Raw genomic sequence first — 18666 nt, 5'->3', positions numbered from 1 at the left:
AAGTGAATACTTATTGTCAAATAAACACATGCCTAGGTATGAAACATAAACTTAAATCTAAATTGTGAAGATTATCAAAATTTTTGTTACCTACGAAATCATCAAAAATAGCTGGTGTAGTCATGGACAAAAGACTTTTTCTGATTGCTTTGTAGTTGTGTTTTAGGATTTATCTCTTTAAAGTTTAAACATCACAAAAGACGAAATATTTCAACTTAAAACTCTTTACTTTTGGCACATGATTACAACCTTGTTGACATCGCACTTAAGAAGACGGTTTGATTAATGATCAAGTAAATAAATAGAAGAGATGGGACCAAGGAGATGAGGGATGCAAAACATATTATGTTATCGCAACACCTTTTGACTCATGAGGATGTTGTGAAAGAATTACAAAAGATGATAAGAATTAGGATTAGGAAAAACTTTGTGACCGAAAGTAGATAAAGTTATTGTATTAACTTGTCTCCTGCGACACAAGCTATATATCTTATATGTGATTAACTTTGTATTTTATAAATTTTCAACAAGGGCACTTAATACTCATTTATGCACTCCAAGAGTTACCGATTTTATATGAATCATTTTATGTATTTCGCATTTTACAAAAGTGTGAGTTCATTATTTGCATCATAACTTATGTCCGAGAAAGACAAGTTATCAAAACCAGTAAAAAATATGAATTTGTGCATAAATTAAGTATTAGTCCTTGTAAAATACTGAAATCTCTATGACTCTGTCTGCTTAAAAGTTATGGATTCATCATCTTGGCCAAAAGTAGATTGCTCAAGTTATTCACTCTCCTTTATATGTCTCGTCATTTTCCTTTGGGTAGTGTTTACAAAGCCCATAGTTCATTTGGTAATATTTATCTTCATCTTCAGCCCAATTTAGTCCAGCCTGTCTTTTTGGTTTTCTTTTCAGTGTTGTGTAGATACATGTCTGCGTTGACCTTTTTTGAGTTTTTATTTTTAATTTTTGATTTATATCGTTACGTTTAGGGTGTTAATGTTTTAGTGTTTCACACGTTAGCCACTAAATAATTTCAGACATTCTTATTTTTATTATTAAAGTTTTATTTTTAAATATTCATGGTGTTACAGTTTTAATATTTTTTTTCCACCGTCAGAATTTTTTTCTTAATTTTATCTTTGAAAAAAAAGATTGCAGTTTTTGATTTCGAGCTAAAGTTTTGTGTTCTAAGATTTCCGTTCTATTGTTTAAAGATGCATTCCTTTGGTCCGATGTTAGTGGTTTGCATATTTAAATTATCGATCCACATTCAAATCTTTGTCTTATGTCCGGTGTTTCTCCGACCAACGATTAGGTATAACAATAGTTGTTAATATATGTTTTTCAAAAACAAGGTTGTAATTTTATTGATCAGAAAGATAAATCTAAAATACAATAATAAAAGATTTATCTTTTACTCTCAAAATTTTAAAAAGTTAATTACTAGTAATATATTCTCACATTTTAATTGTATACCAAATTAAATTCGTCCGTTAAACAATAATATCATAACTATTGGTAATATTATAATAAATAGAGTTGATAAATATGTTATTTTTTATATTTAGTAAGGGTATTAATGATGCATTCATTTAATTTTTAAAAAAATATTATAAAACGGTTAATTATTATTCTTTTAATTTCATATTGTATATATGGCCGCATATAGAACTTAAAGGAAAAAGAATTTATTTAAACATTCACATTAAGCTAAATGATCAAATTTATTCATTTATTAATTTAAAATTAATTTAAAAGAAAAGGTTTTGCAAGAATCATTTTGTAATGACTTTATAACAATCGACTAAACTTTATGTAACAATTTATATTATGATTTTATGCTATCTAAGTCTAACCCAATGTATCATTTGGTACTCATTAAATCCTCAGCCAGGTTAGTGTCAAATCTCAACCATTTAATAATATCTGATTATCTCAAGTTTGCTTTTGAAAAAACTCAAACCTAAGATACCCGAGAAAGTGATGGCTAGTGGTCATTGGACTATTAACACTTTACATCAATTACTTTTACATTAATTATCTACACCACTCGCCGAAACCTCCACCACCAACACTCGCCACTATCACCATACTGTTGTTGCCATAACCACTATCACATTATTATTAATATAAATCAAGTTAACTATTTCAGAAGCAAGCTATATATAATCACATATAACTTTTTTACATTAATTGTAAATAGTTCATAGAAAATATTACAAGGATACAATTGTAAAAATTCACAATAAGATAAAAACGAACTAAATAAACTTATAATTTGTTTTATTTACCTATTAATAATTGTGTTTGAGATTCTTCTGCATTATGAAACCAAGATAAAAATGGACCAAATAAGTTTATTGTAACACGAGATGGTTATCCACACAATGCGGCGGTGGCGGTGACAACGGGTGGTGGTGGTAACAATGGGTTATTAATCTAAAAGTAATTGATGTAAATGTTAGTGTAGTTACTATGTTAACGGATGTATCTATTGTAAATAATTTTATTAAGAGTTTTTTAGAGATATTAGGTAGAAATATTTGAATTAATGAATAAAGTAGAGATAGTTTGGATAAATATGGTTGGAAAATATTTTTGAGATATTTTGGGTAAATTTAGTATGTGAACAGAGAATGTGTTAAAATTTAAAGGTATTTTAGGTATTTCAAAAAGAAAAGAGGTTTTATATATATATATATATATATATATATATATTTAGGTTTTAGGTAAAATAAAACAAGTATTAAGGTGAAACAAATAAAACAAAAGTTTCTTTTCACTGAAAATCACCGTGCGTCATAAAAATCATCGTGCATCAACTGCTTCCTGAATCTTCGTGCATCAATTTAACCATGATTTAAAGTCAAGATCTTGTCCTATTTATTTTATAATAATACTTGTTTTATAATATCCAAGTACTATATAGATATACAGATAGAAAAATGTTAAATACAGCCCTAATAGCTGTATTTAACGTACATAAAACAACTTGTACCTTCCATATTAAAAGTTCACCCCTAGTTTTTATGGTAAATGTATAAATAATTTAGGCACATTAAACATAACCCTAAGGACTGTATTTAGCAAACTCGATAAAGTGGTTCGTAATTCGTATAACTGAAGGATTAGTAAGTGCAGGGCCGGCCCTGATGCCGGGCGAAAAGGGTGACAGCCCAAAAAATCGAAAAACTTGAGGGCATAAAACTTTCCGTCGAAGTTATGTTATAGTAGGTTTTTTAGGCATCAAAACTTTGGTATATAAGGTTCATTTAGACATTATAAAGGCTAATATTGAGAAGAAAAAAAAGTCTGAGTTCCAATGGCGGAGTGTCGGTTACGTATTGCAGATTTGCAGGCGTGAGGAAGACAAAGTCAATAATCAATATGATGCCTTTTTCTCTTTCATTTTTCTAGCAACCCTATTCTTTTGAATTTGTTAAATACATCCCTGCAGACTAAAATTTCATTTTAAACACAGTGTTATATACTTATATGTTCCAATATGTTCTTAAATGAACCTAAACATATTGTCATCTTTATTTTTATTTTTTTAATTATAATAATCTATAACTACTTATAAACCAAAATACATATTATATTTTTGAAATCTCTTAATCTATTAAAAATTTTTACAGCATACATCTTTTACTTACTAAACTACCTCATTAACGACCCATTTATATAAATCTCCGTTAAACTTTTGTTAAATAAAACCAATGAGAGACTAAGCAATCGGTGTGTAAATGTGTTATTTTAGAATTTGAAATTTTGGAAGATAGTAATATATTCAACTTAATAAGACCATCTAGTTTATGTTTGTAATTACAACTCGACCGGATCAACGATAAATTTTGGTTTTCATTATTTTGTATGGGCATATTTTGTCTATATTGCCCTTAACAACAAAAAAAACTCAGGACCGGCACTGTATTAGTAACGTGGCAATATTCAACCGCAACGCTCCGCTGATCCATCCGGTCAACCACTAGCATTTTTACCTTTGAATTCAACCTTTTGCTTCATTACACGACGAAATAATTATATCTTTATCTTTTCTTTTACAAAAACATACACCTGTATCTCAAAAGAATCTAAATTAGTTTCTTGAAATGAGGCTATGATTACTATATCACAACTGATATTGAACTATAAAATGTCATACCCAATAACCCATTCCCTGTATATAATGATGTAAAAGAAAAAAGAAAACAACATAAAAAACAAAAGTTTGTTATTAGGATCATGAAATTACAATTGCGACTCGACTTATAAGGGACCTTATCAGTTATCACTCATCTCTACTTGTCCTCATCTTTTTTATTTCTTCCTATTTTTTCTTTGTCTACGGATTAATAACTCACCACCCTCTAACTTAGAGTATTCACAGTGTCCAGAACTCATCCTTCAAGGAATAGTCTCTGTCCACACTACATCAGCCCAAGGACTAATTCCCAAAAATACCCATAATGTCAGGATTGTTCTAGGACTCACAATTTATTTTATTTACTTTTTAAACCCGATATTCTACTGTTGATTTAATTATACACTTTTAACCCTCTAATTTATACAACTTTAATTTTTTAATAAAAAAACATAAAATGAGGAGGAACACGCTGATTTACAACTCTATAAAATGAGGAGGGACAAGCTCATTACCACCTGGGGAAAAAGAAGCTATATCGTTAGCTATTCGTATGAACAATTCTTTTCGCATTCGAAATCGGCGCTTAAAGAAGTATGGCGGGTACGTTGCGTTTTCCACAAAGTAATCATTTATCGATAGACTTAACATACAAGAAAGAAACAAATTTATTTATATGCATGTGATTTTATATTTATTTATATTTAAAATGTGATTTTATATATGCATAACTGATTATATCGATAGACTTAACATACAAGAAAGAAACAAATTTAAAGTGCTATATATGAATGTATTTATGGTTTTTTTTCAACTTTCAATCCATAGCTAAAATGAGTCAACTCAACTAGCACCTCTAATATATAGTTTGAGATTTTTTTATATATCTTTAATATATAGTTTGGGCTTTTTTATATATCTTTAAAAATTCTATGTAATTTTACATGACAAGTAAATGAATAATATTGTAACTGTCAATAAATATTTTATTTATGTTTTCGGTCAGGCCCGAACAACGTCCGGGTTTAATCTAGTTTTCAAATATGTATAGATATTTACATCTATTAGTTATCTAAAGTTCTTAGAAGTTTTATAAATCCAGTACCTACATATATTACGAATCATCTCAGTTGCTTATTTCTCTTTAACAGTTATTATGAATCATAGCTATTATGAAGCTTTATGAATCATATTATAACTGGTAAGTTTAATCTTTTTTTCTAAATTGGTCATGTTTATTAGTATTGATATGTTGATTATTATTGTTATTATTATAATTAATATTATTAATACAAAAGACATTATAACTTTATTTGATTGACCATTTTTTCTCATTAATAAATTGTATCTTTTTTTTTTTTTTCTATTATTCAACTCCTAATAGTTATAATAAGTTATTAACATGGATACTTAAAAAATTTGAATTTACAATTCGAAATCACAATGTTATTTTTCGTCATCCACTATGCTTACAAATTCCGATTTTATGTAATTATAAAAATTTAAGGTAAATCTAAAACTCTAACTAAAAATATACTATATTTATCATTACTGTTTATTATAATTTAGTTTCGATTATCGATTTACTTTATCACAATTTATTTAATCATGTATAAGGCATATTCAAATTTTTTTATGATACAATCTATATAACAACCGTACATCGTACAGGTATTATGACTAGTATATATATATATATATATACCAATAATAATGTATAGTCACGAGCCGGGTGATGGTTGGAAACCTATATATATCGATCAACTATATGCAAGGCCGACATATGATGTAAAAGACAACTATATATAGGGACTCATCAGTCGTCATTAATTTTCGATCTTTAGATACATTTACCATTCAGGGCTTAGAGTTAGTTTTCGTTCATTCTATTCTAAGCTTTATTATTGCTTTATTACTTGGTCTTTACTTGCTACTATATATATACGTTTCTTTTTTCATCATATATATATATATAGTCTATTTTAAAATGGACCTTAGTGTTTCAATATATATAGTTATCTAGATCGTTTTGAAGACAATTAATTCTTGCTATAGTATCTAGAGTTTGTTCATTTGGATCCTCTTATTTGCTTGGAAATTAAAGGCTAAATCTTAGCCGTTGATTTTATTTCATCCAATGGCTTAGATCTCACCTCAAATTCATTCCCTCCCTCCTTCCTCCCGTCATTTCTTCCCAGACACACACACACACACATAACACACACTTTATCTCTGACCGGCGACGGCGGCCAACTCCTCCTCCTTTTTCTCCGGCGATACAACCGCCGAAAAATGCAACAACTTCGCCGAAAAACTTCAAACGCCGATAAAACCTTCGTTCTTTCGAATTAGAACATCACACTTACACCAAAACACTTACAATCACACCGCAAACAAACCCTGGCCAGAAATTAATCCGATCTATACTCGCCGGAAAACTTGAAAAACTCACCGGAAAAATTAAAAACACTATAGCTTTGTTATTTCTTTGAAGTAATGCATGAAACTTGTACCAAATCACTCAGAAACACATTCCGCACAAACCCTAGCCAATAAACATTGTTTTCGAGCTCGCCGGAAAAATCACATTCCCCCATCTCTTGGATCACCGTCCGTCAAATCCATACCATTCTCATATGCGTCCCTTGACGATCAGTTTAGAACGGATAAGGGCCTCTGGCTCGTTCCCTATCCACCCGAAAACGAAATTGATTAGCCGGAGAAGTCGTTGGAGAAGATTCGACGGTGTTAGTGTCTTAGTGATTACCAATCAAGCTTGATTTGGCTTGGCCAATCAAATATGATTAGAAAATGTCGCCAGAGTAATTCACCAGAGTAATCCGTGGGAGTAACCAATCAAGTTTGATTGGCTTGCCCAATCAAATATGATTGCACAGTCGCCGGAGTAATTCATCGGAGTAAGCAATCATGTTTGATTGGATTTTGATGATTGTTTAATCCAAGGACTTAGATTAGTACCTTGGTTTCCACCATTTTTAAAGTATCCAAGTGAATACAACCCATAAATAAATAACCTCAAGCAAGATGCGATTATAACAATTCTAACACTAACATAAAATTATAAACAAAGCAACTCTAAACTTACGACATTAGGAACTACAATTATTAATACATATATGCCTAAAATAGAATAGTTTCGAAGAATTGTTTCAAAAACTTTTTTTTTCCTTGCCGGAAGAGTTTTTTTTTTTTTCTTTAGTTATTATACGGCGAAGTAAAGCTTTTTTGAGTTAGATGTGTGTTGCCTAACTATGAATTTTGTAGCCGTTTCTGAATTTTCCCAAGCTACTTTCACGGTAGCCATTAGGTTTTGAACTTAAAACCTCTCTCAAAAAGATATTATGATGTTACTCGCTAGCTTACCTCGTATACCCGACTCACTTTTATTTTCTTTCTTACTATATTTGTTCGTCCTAAAATAAATACCGTCTTTCCTTTATTATAAGCTATAACTAAACAATTGATTTTTCAATTTTAACCTTAACAATTTTCTTAAAACTTTTTATAGTATCTTTTAGTCATATAACTTGAAACTACGATATTTGCATACCTGTCTAAAACTAATATGCGGTTATATGGCCGTTCCTTATAGGGCTTCTAGCCCGCGTCCGACGCACCAGAAGCAGCAGACACTATAAGCACCATCCGCTTCTTGGTTGCGTCTTGGTGCTTACTTCTGTTTTTAGACGCACGAAAGTGGTAGACATGTGGGCCTGAATGAATGTAAAAGTTGTTTAAATAGTGTGAGAAGCGGGTTAGAAGTCAGGATTATAAGGAGGGGGTGTTCTTGATGTGTCTAGAAGTGATGAATAATGTTAGAAGTGGGTTAGAAGTAGTTCCTTACAAGAAGAGGCCTATGTTATGCCTAGCACGTACAACTTCTTTTTTTATATATTTATTATTTATTTTTTTTTATGTACAAAGAAAAGTAGCTAGTGTTTATGGGTTTGAAGAAAGGCTGCAAAAGAAAATGATTGAATAAGGAACACCATCTTCTCTTATTTGAGTTAGACTCCTTATAAGGTAACTCCCCGTGCTTCATGAATATTGATAGAGTCAAAGTAAATTGGTCAAAGGTTTTTTATGTAGAGAATAATCTAGTACACCCAGAAAGCCATAAAGCAAAACCAACACATATCCATACAAGTATTATAGTTACATTAAACATTTTTCTCCTTTTAAAACGTTAGATTGATTGATTTTTTTCATAATATATTAAAACTCCAGGAACACAAATGTACGAATTAAATTTCAGAATGCGATGTTTCAATAGTAGTTATACAGAGATAAAGGTACGTATGCGTAAAAGCCTGTTTGATCTTCAACTTTGTTGCGTTTAAAGCAAAACTAACCTCATGATTTGACAAAAGTATGATAAGAAAAACACTACGAACCATAGTCTATATCGAGTAGGCTTTCTTGACAAAAAACGTAGATTGGTTCAAACTAATCACCGCCACCGCTAATCAAACTGGTGATTGAGATGAAAATGAAAATACAAGGAATCAAAGGTTTATCGAATATTTAATTATTAATTAAATCATCACGTTTAAATGATCACAATTGAAAGATGAAAATGAAAACTAAATCAAAGTTAAGGGTTTAAAATTGAAAAATAGACGACAAAACTGTTATTACCCAAGCTCAAAGACCAAAACAACAAATTTTAAATGTCAAGAAACTATGGTAAAAAATCGTAACCATAAATCATCCCATATCGATATCCAGTTTCACAATTTGAGATATATAATTAATACATTTTTATATGTGGACAATCATGTAAAAATACATATGGATATGGAGAACATTTTCTATTTAATCATACGGGTACTTCATTAAAGACAAAGAAAGCAAAAAACCAAATGAAGAAGCAAAATATAAATAAAGCAAAAAAACATAGCCTAAAATAATGATACAAATAACTTGGTGTTAGTAGTACTATCTTCTGTCCACTTCTGCTACCAAAACTAAAGTAACCCCCACCCCACATTCAACTCTTCACTTTACCCCCCTCCCCCTTTATTCAAATCATTCCATTCCATAAATGGGTGTCTGAAAAACTGATAGATTTTGCTTAGCAGGTTGATTTGAGTGAAAAGACTGTTCTATCCAGTTTCCATAAGTAGGTCCATTCAAACCTATAGGGGTAGCCATAGGAATTGTTGATATGGTACTTAAAGTAACATCACTAGTAGTACCATTATTATTTTCTTGTTGAATAAATCCTCCCCCATTGTAGTACCCATTGTTAGTTGTACTTGAAGGGTAATCCATGCTATAAGGTGTTGTACCTTGGTAGTTTTGGTTGTACGCTATGACCGAATTCCAGTAGTCGGTTGACGGGTCTTGTTTCATTGGCAACGCGAAGCTAAGGATGTTTGATTGTGTTGGTTGTTCGGATGTTGAGGAGAGACCTTGTCCGTCGGATCTTTGGTTGGTGTCGGGTCGAGATTGGTCTGTAGAGGTCTTGGATTTTCCACACATGCCACCGATTGGGAGATTTTTGTTTGCGATACTGTTAACGTCATAACGGCTCATGTCAAAATTTGTGACGGCATTTAACCCTCGAAATTTAATGGCTGCGATGTCGTAAGCCTCGGCCGCCTCTTCTTGTGTACCTAATATAAACAAAATCTTACCCGTCGTAACGACCCTTTCAAAAAATAATTCAAATTTACCAACGCGAATACGCAAAAATAAGTTCGACTTAATAATATAATTGTATGTGCTAATCAATTAGTAGAGCAAAAGGGACTCACTGAATGTTCCGAGATAAAGATCTTTATTACCGGCTACTCTTCCTATTCTAGCTTGCCAACGACCATGTTGATGATGCCTGTATGTTAAATAATTAAAGAAAATAATTAATCTTACAACATCATGATGTTAAACCATTAATTCATCGTGTCTATAGATAATTTCTTATTTGTATAGATAGAATTCTCACAAGCAAATTAATCAATGGCAAATCAAATTGTTACGCTATAACAAAAAAAAATATACAGATACGAGTATTACCTTGTGACACCTCTATAAATAGAGGCTCCTCTAGAAAAACCGCTACTTTTCCTGCAAATTTTTTGATAGATCAAACATATGGTCTTAAATTAAAATCAGGGATGCGATAATATACAAACGCATGAAATCTGGTGTCAAAACGGTCTGCCTGGTAATATAAACACTCTTAAACAACAGTTTATATACGGAATGTTAACTTGAGTTTAACTTAATTACCTCCTAAGTGAAGCAACAAATTCTTGCCTAGTCATGTTCTTCATTTCTTCAAGCTCTTTCTCATAGTTGCAAACCTATGTATATATATATATGTAAATCATTGATTTCATGTTTATGAAAATCATGATACAAAAAAAGAGGTCTTCAGAGACTGAAAAATCAGTCGTTGTTGATTATTCAGTTACTGAAGCTTAGTCGTAGAAAGCAACATCCTATAAAAAACTGAAAAATCAGTCTCTATTTTCAGTCTCTGAAGGCCTGTTTTTTTTGTAGTATATGAAGCTAGGTTCCTTCAACACTACTATAAGTTTATATACAAATTCATACGGGAAAGTTAGTCGTGGTGGTCGGACCCCAGTACTTAAGGGCTGCAAGATCATAAGCTCTAGCTGCCTTGTCTTCCTTATCATATCCGCCTAATTAATAATCAAGACATTAGATATATAATTAATATCGTATGACTATGTAATCTAAGGTATAAGCTTACTTTATTTAGAAATCAATACTCGAAAACGCAAATTATAAATAATGAGAAAGCGTTGCATGTCCACTTGAACAAATTCGACAAGATAACTGACAATACTAATAATTTAAAAAAGATTGTTCAATTAAAATAATCTAAAAGATAAAGTAGTGATACATTGCATGCAAATAATATATATAAATAAAAATAATAATTTGTAAAAGAAAGCTACATGAGTAGAAGGTTGAAAACTCACCCAAGTAAACTGAAGATTCATCCATCAAGCAGAACATGTAACAAGATCAAACAAAAAGAATCATCATAATCAAGAAAAAGAATAAAATAAAAAACATTTGAACAAATTGTTCAACAAAATCCTTATTTAATTACACGTGTCACCGATTGATTAACTTTACTAAATTAGTACTTGTTTAACTCATGATCATTCTATTAGCTAATTAAAATCTCATACAACATGTGCATCTGTAAAAATTTGTTTGTAAATAATTTGTAAACGCATCATTATATTTACTATTCTTTTATAAAAGAAAAAATAAATAGCTTATACAAGAATTTCCTTCTTTTCATAATTAGCCTGTAGTTTTATGGAAACCAGAAAATCTGACCCATTGATGGGTATACATTCTTTTCCTCGAGATAAGATTTTCATTTTCTTTATAAAAATAAAATAAACGATATATCAAACCATGAGTCATATCTTTGGTGTCAATAACGGGACACGTTAGTTATAAAATAATAAATTATTAATTACCTTGTCTTCCTTTCCTACTTTGGCCTTCTCTTCTGCAACTATTATCCCATAAATGTGCTTCATATCTCCCTGTCCATCTATGCCTAAAATAATTTTTTTTACAATAAAAATTAGCTTACATGAAATTAAACTAGCTAGGTCACTGAACCATGTCAAATTTTGTTATTAGTCGTAACTCATACTAATTATAATATTTTTCATTACGTTTTGCTTGCTAGTCACATCTAGCAAAAATATCTTCAATATTCAATAACTTTAATTAACAACATTAGCAACAAACTATACTGCGTAATTTAATTTGACTTTATGATTTTCCACAATTGTTAAAAGATACAAAATTTGCTTTTACAAATCATAGTTCTATAAGGCTATCGTTAAACCATATAATAATGATAATTAAATAATTCATTTGATCCTTAATATGCACGTACCCTATGTACGATATATAGATAAAAATATCAAAACACCAATGTCAATAAAAAGTGCATTGAAACTCATTATAATTAGATAACATGAAAAGTTTGGTGTTCATTAATTAGTGATCAAGTAATTTTAGCAAAATCCTTTTGACATAATCTTTAAAACAAGAATTTTGCAAAACACAATCTTGAAAATTATTGCACGTCAAAAGTGTTCATCTTAATTTTGAAAGATAGACATTAACATAAGACATTTCCATTTCTAGAAAACAATAACGATATAGTCAGAGGCGATACCAGAAAAAAATTTCGAAAGGGGCAAAATTAAAAAATTCATGAAATATAAATTTAGAATGGGGCAAAATGTTAAAAACCTATAGTAAAATTTTTAAAATCTATGAAAAATTAAAAAATACATAACAAAATCTAAATTTGGAAGGGGCATTAGCCCCCCTTTCCCCTACTAGGCACGCCTCTGGATACAGTCTTATCGTTAACCAATGATAAAAAAGAGACTGCTTTTATAAAAACTGACCAAATGATAAAAAAAAAAAGAGTGCTTTTATAAAAACCGACCAAAAGATAAACATATTTATGTATATAATATAGAAAATTGGTTTAAGATAAATTATATATATGTATATGGAAAGGTGAATATAAGGTTGTCCGGCATCTAAGCTTAGGTGTGTAACCCTCACGTACTAATTCTTTAATATTTGTTTTGAGTTTTAATTAAATCACATGCGTCATGATTTTTATGGATTAAAAAAACAATATGTAAGTATTCCAAACCTAAGCTTAGATACGTAACAGTCTTATATATGTGTTTATATAAGTGTATATATATATATAGATAGATAGATACATGCCTTGTAACACCACGGTAAATGGAAGTGCGTTGGCCAAAGGTATCAACAGCTTTCTTGGCAGGTGGGCTATCTTGGTTCTGCTGTTGTTGCGGCGGCGGTGGAGAAGTAACTACCGCCGCTTGGTGGGTGTCGGCTGAGAATCCACGGAGGAACAACTCAGAATCATAATTAATAGAAGCAACAGCAGTAGGAGTAGCAGTAGTAGTGTCATGGGCCGGTCGTTGCATAGATTGATCATCTGATGAGAAATGACAGTTAGCGGATCCAGTTGAAGCTGCGGAGCAACAGCCACCAAGAAAGTCTTCTAGCTTTGGGCTACCATCCGTCAGAATAGATAACTCATGGTGGCTGTTGGTTGTTGTTGTTGTATCTATTTCATCTGCAAAATAATCAAAAAGTTACATATGTAATAGTATATGTATATAGAATATTTCAGAACCATTCAGATATGAACATAAGTAAATTCAGTATAATTTTGATTGTTCATATATAAATTAATATTTTTAATATATATGAACATTAAGTTATAATTTAAAAATTCTGATAAATTTTATCTTTATATATATATATGTATGTAGACACTTATATATAAACATACTATGGATAGGATGAAAATGAGAGGCATGTGGATGTTGGAAGAAGGAAGTAGTAGTGTTGTTATTGTTAGTGTTGGAAAGAGAGAAGGCAAGCCAGTTGTTGTTTTGATTCTGATGAGGATGATGGGATTGAGAAGAATCCATGTTCATAGAGAGTTTTTCTTGATAAGTGTGTTTTTGTATGTGTGAAGAGAGTGATTTTTTTCTTCTGGTTTGTCTGAGTTTTTTTTTTTTTTTCTTTGGGAAAGAGCGTTGTTTGTGTAATTTTATGTGTTTTGGGGAGAGGTGTTGGGGGTTGTGAAAATGTGAAAGTGTTGACTGGAATAAACCAAAGTGAAAGTAAAAAAAAAAAAAATGGTAGTAAATGAAGTCATGTAGGTAGTTGGCGAACAAGTGACGCAAACTATACATAATAGAAGAAAACTTGTTTAGAAAATATAGGAGGTATAGTGATAACTAGGTAGCCCGGGCTGCATCGGGTTTTAGAAAAGCGTTTATGTGTATGGGTAAAAGTGACGGAACCGGTGTTGATCAAAGGCATGTGCTGAGTGTCAGGAATGAAACCATAAACTTTTTCAAAAAAACAGGTGGTATCTATTTAATTCAATATAAAAACAATTGGTAACATATATAACGTTGTCACATATCAATACTATTTGTTTATAAAATAACTTTAAAAAAAAAAAACTCAAAAGTCAAAAGAGAATAAAGAAGTTACAACAAAAAGAAAATTGAATAACATATATGTAAAACAAAACGTTGCAAAAAAAAAATAGCTAAAACTTTGTTAAAAACATTGTAGAAAACAAAAAATTTAAAAACTGTGAATATACAAATGAAATATTAAATAAAACATAATTTTGAAAAAAATGCTACAGAAAAGATAATGTTATAAGGTATAAAAAAAATTATAAAATACAAGCCAAAAAAGCAGACTAAATGTATAAAATAAATGTGAAGAAAAAAAATAAGTTACAACTCATGTGTCATTTTTATGAATTATAAAACTTATAGTAAAAAAGTTACAAAGTACATGTCATTCCATGAGATATAAACTTTAAGGGTCTAAAATGAATAAAAAAGTATAAGAGGGCTGCTGGTAAACATTACCCAAAAAATGAGGGGGCTTTAGGTAATTTCAGAAAATAAGAAGGAAAAATAAAAAGTGTAGGTGCTACTAAAATTCAAACCTACAACCTTTTATATGTTGAGAAGGAAGCTTACCACTCCATCTATCTTCAATTTTGTTTTGTTTACTGTTCATTAAATATATAACTTATGTAATGTTTGTTAACACAAAAAGACAAAAATCACTATTCACAACCTATTCTTTTATTAGAATAAGTAATAATAGATGTCAAACAAATAAGAGATATCAAACAAAGTTTGTCTACATAGAAATTAGGGATTATCTGTGATATCAACAATGAATACGGTTTAGCTAGTTCATTTTCGACGCTTCAGCTCGTCAATGTCTCGACGTTTTATGAAATCGATTTGCTTTGTTGATAAATTGACGTCAGAGCGACGAGCTTGTGGGTTTTTTTTTTTATTGTGTTATTTAAATATGAAGAGGAAGTCATGAAATATTGTTAGTAATAATATGTGTTTGAATTAAATTAGTTTTAAAAGTGTTGAGGTGGATCAAGAGATAATATATGGTACCACACCAATATGATACTGGTATTAGGGATGAGCAAAAAAACCGTTGACCCGTGCCCGACCCGGAACCGACCCGTCCGAAGTTCAAACGGGTCAGGTCACGGGTCACGCATTTTAGGTTTTCGCGGGTCACGGGTCACGGGTCACGCGGGTCGGGCCGGGCCGAGTCGGGTGAAAGCAAAAACCAAAAAAAAATGAAGGAAACTAGTAACCCGCCGCGACCCGTTCATACCCGACCCGAACCGGCCCGGACCTTCACGGGCCGGGTCACTGTTTCGATTTTCATGCATTCACGGGTCGGCCAGGACGGGCCATTTACACATCCCTACTGGTATATTTTGGTTCCATATACTGGTTGCTACCGAATTATCCATTTTTCATAAATCCAATTCCACCATTATATTGCAAAATATATGGTAACATCATTACATCAATAAGAATTTATCAATTCTAATGTTCTATCACAATCTGATAACTTGGTAATATACTCGATCTCACAGGTTCATTGACATTTTTCTCAAACCAAGAATTTCTCACGGCCAAATTAATACTAGTTTAAAGCAATATTCATTATTACACTCGTTCTAGTATTGAGGCTCTTTACGGATGAAATTGTTAACACGTAAAGATATTATAGATCAACTTTAATTATGTTTCGAATAACTACCAAGCTAGTTACCTTTTTCCGATATCAAAAATCGATTTCCCTAGTATCGAACCGGTTGATACGTGTGTATCGTGAATACCATTTGTACTAGTATTCGTATTATATTTATATTTTTAAAGTAAGAATTGACCTCAATAAGAGGTTATATATAATATTGATGTTCTAGACAGTTGATCGGTCATCCGGCCAAGTTAGAATGGTAATTTTGTAAGAATAGAATTGTACAAACGTATCTATAAATGTAACAAGATATTGAATCATATATATTCAATGTAGGTGAGGTACGTATAGATTTGACCATGAATCAAAATTAATAAAAATCCTGAATTCTTCTGCAAAACTCGCAAACGGTTGAGAAACTTAAATGATTTAATTAAATTGTTTGTAACAAGTGGATACATATTATCGGATCATAAGGCGGTTCTCTCTCTCAATTATACATACACACCGATCCAAACAATGCGAGTGTATATGAGATCAGTACCAGATCAATATGATGTCAAAATTAAAAGACTAGCAACCCATTGTGCTATGAATGACAAAATTGAAAATCTTTAAAGTTACCATTAGTACATGTAAGCATAGTTGTCGATTTGTAACTTTTGACTTGACTCAGAAACATGATTTTTTGACTCATGACTCGAAACGTGAGTTGATTCGTAAGAGTTAGGATATTTTTATATAGTACATAATGTTGTATACTTTTATATATGTGATGTTTTTTTAAATAAAATATAAGTTGATTATCTTAATTCATTTATAAAATATTACACATTCGATAATTTGAGTCATAAACATACAGTTTATTTCCAAAATCGAACTAAAAGTATCAAAAATACATATATAATACACAAAATAATGTAACTATAAATATAATAATCTAATATATAACCATAGTATTTAACTACAACAGTCATAAGTTTATGACTCGTATTAACTCGGTCCAAGTTCAAACAACGACTCGTAAGAGTCACCTAACGAGTTGACTCGTTTTCAGTGTAAATCGACTCGACTCGTAAGAGTTTAACAACCATGCATGTAAGAATATAATGATATATAATAATTATGTTAAATTAAGATTATTATTTATGTATAATCAGGGGTGGAACTACACTAAGGAGAGGGGTAGCCCGAGCTACGGGTCCGCTCTACCGTTGTAGTGTAAATTTTTCCAAAATACGTTGATTGTTTTATTAGTGCTACGAGTTAACGAAATTTGGGATACCGGTCAATGTAGATGACTTTAAACTTTTGAAATATTTTTATAGCAACAAGTTTATAGAGATATATTTTAGTAACTAAATGAAAAATAAAAACTAACAAAAATGTTAAAACTCTTAGGAAATGCTTCAAAGAGCAAAAATTTTTATGAAATGCTTAAAAATTGTAACAATCTAGTAATTTTGTTTTTGAACATTGACAATCTAGTAATTAACATTACTTTACATGAATGCTAAAAAATTTTGTTTTACGAGTTACCCGAAATCCTGATTCTTTGTGTATAACATACTCATTGTTATTAACTTATTGTTAGAATAATTATATATTATATATATAAATATATAACTTTAACGCTTTTTAGCATGTATTGATATATAATAGTGTCCTATAAAATCTTAGATACGTTATAATACAAAAACTATTTCATGTTAAAAGGTTAAAAATTGTATAATTACTCTTGAAAAGAAGCAGTAGAAAAAGAGAGAGATAATAGAAGTGGATTGTTTTATTGTGGGGAAACAAGAGGGCGAAAAAGGGGACACGGTGACCCCCACATGGGTATGGTGCTAACTTATTTACTGCTGGTCCCACCGTCTGCTGGCGTGTCATTCTTTTTTGATTTGGTCATCACCTTTGGATTCCTTTTCTACTGTTAATTCTCATTCAAAATAACCCTTTTGTCCTTTATCTTTTGTAAACATTTTACCTAAGGGGTACTTAATCGTGACCACTCATCCTCCAAAGACTAGTCCCTGTCAGCGTCACATCAGTAAAAAAACACTCTAAGGACTAATCCCCCAAAATACACCCAATGCACTCATCCTCCAAGGACTAGTCTTGGACCCACTAATTTTTTTGTCTTTTTCTTTGTATATATAAGATTAAAAATTAAAAAAAAAACATACACACACACAAAAGACTCATCCCTGCAGGGACTAGTGAGGCGGACGAGTGGAGGACTAGTCCCACCCAATGGTGTGTACTCGTCCGTCCACCTCAAACGAACCCAGGGACTAACCATTGGGTACCCTCTAACGAATGTGTATTAGACATTGACATCAGCACCAGTCAAAATTCGATCCGGCCCGGCATGACCAGTGCAAACCCGACACCGTTAGTGTAATAAAATTGATCTCTTGACTTGGCCAATTATCTTATCGGGTAGGTGATTTCTGTTCGGGTTTGGATGGGTTCGGCTCTGTCAGAATTAATAGATATTTGTTCATCAAGTGTCAAAACCTGGTTCGACCGAAAACGAAGTTTACAATGCAACAAAATTGAACCCATAACCCGACCCGTTAGTTACCTTATGGATGAATCGGTTCGGACGAGTCTGGGTAAGGTCTCAAGTTTTCAGGTCATATACTCGTCTCTAATGTCTACCTATATTTTAATAAGGAATGATACATGTATCAATATTTTTATTGTATTATATTATACCGTCTATATATATAATAGTTAGTTATAAATGTGAAAATCAGTAATAAAACTATGTAAAAGACATTTGAGTATATAAATTGGGTAAAAGAATCTGTTTAGGCTATCTCCAATTGGGGTGTCTTTGGGTGCCTTTAGGTGTCATTGGA

The 18666-nt window shown here is 31.2% G+C and overlaps 1 protein-coding gene across 1 annotated transcript; it reads right to left on the bottom strand.

The window, feature by feature from the left end:
• Positions 1-9205: 9205 nt before the first annotated feature.
• LOC122600963 (AP2-like ethylene-responsive transcription factor AIL5) lies at positions 9206-13680 on the bottom strand. Its single transcript, XM_043773742.1, has 9 exons — positions 13533-13680; positions 12935-13304; positions 11647-11729; positions 11131-11139; positions 10739-10827; positions 10412-10485; positions 10196-10246; positions 9937-10013; positions 9206-9795 (listed from the first exon to the last, which is right to left on the bottom strand). The coding sequence occupies exons 1-9, from the start codon at positions 13678-13680 to the stop codon at positions 9206-9208; spliced, it is 1491 nt and encodes a 496-aa protein (XP_043629677.1).
• Between the last annotated feature and the right edge of the window lie 4986 nt (positions 13681-18666).

This window comes from Erigeron canadensis, chromosome 5, assembly GCF_010389155.1.
Source record: "Erigeron canadensis isolate Cc75 chromosome 5, C_canadensis_v1, whole genome shotgun sequence".
NCBI classification, from domain to species: domain Eukaryota; kingdom Viridiplantae; phylum Streptophyta; class Magnoliopsida; order Asterales; family Asteraceae; genus Erigeron; species Erigeron canadensis.
Note: the sequence above shows the minus strand (reverse complement) of the source record. Positions and strands in the feature narration are given on the sequence as shown.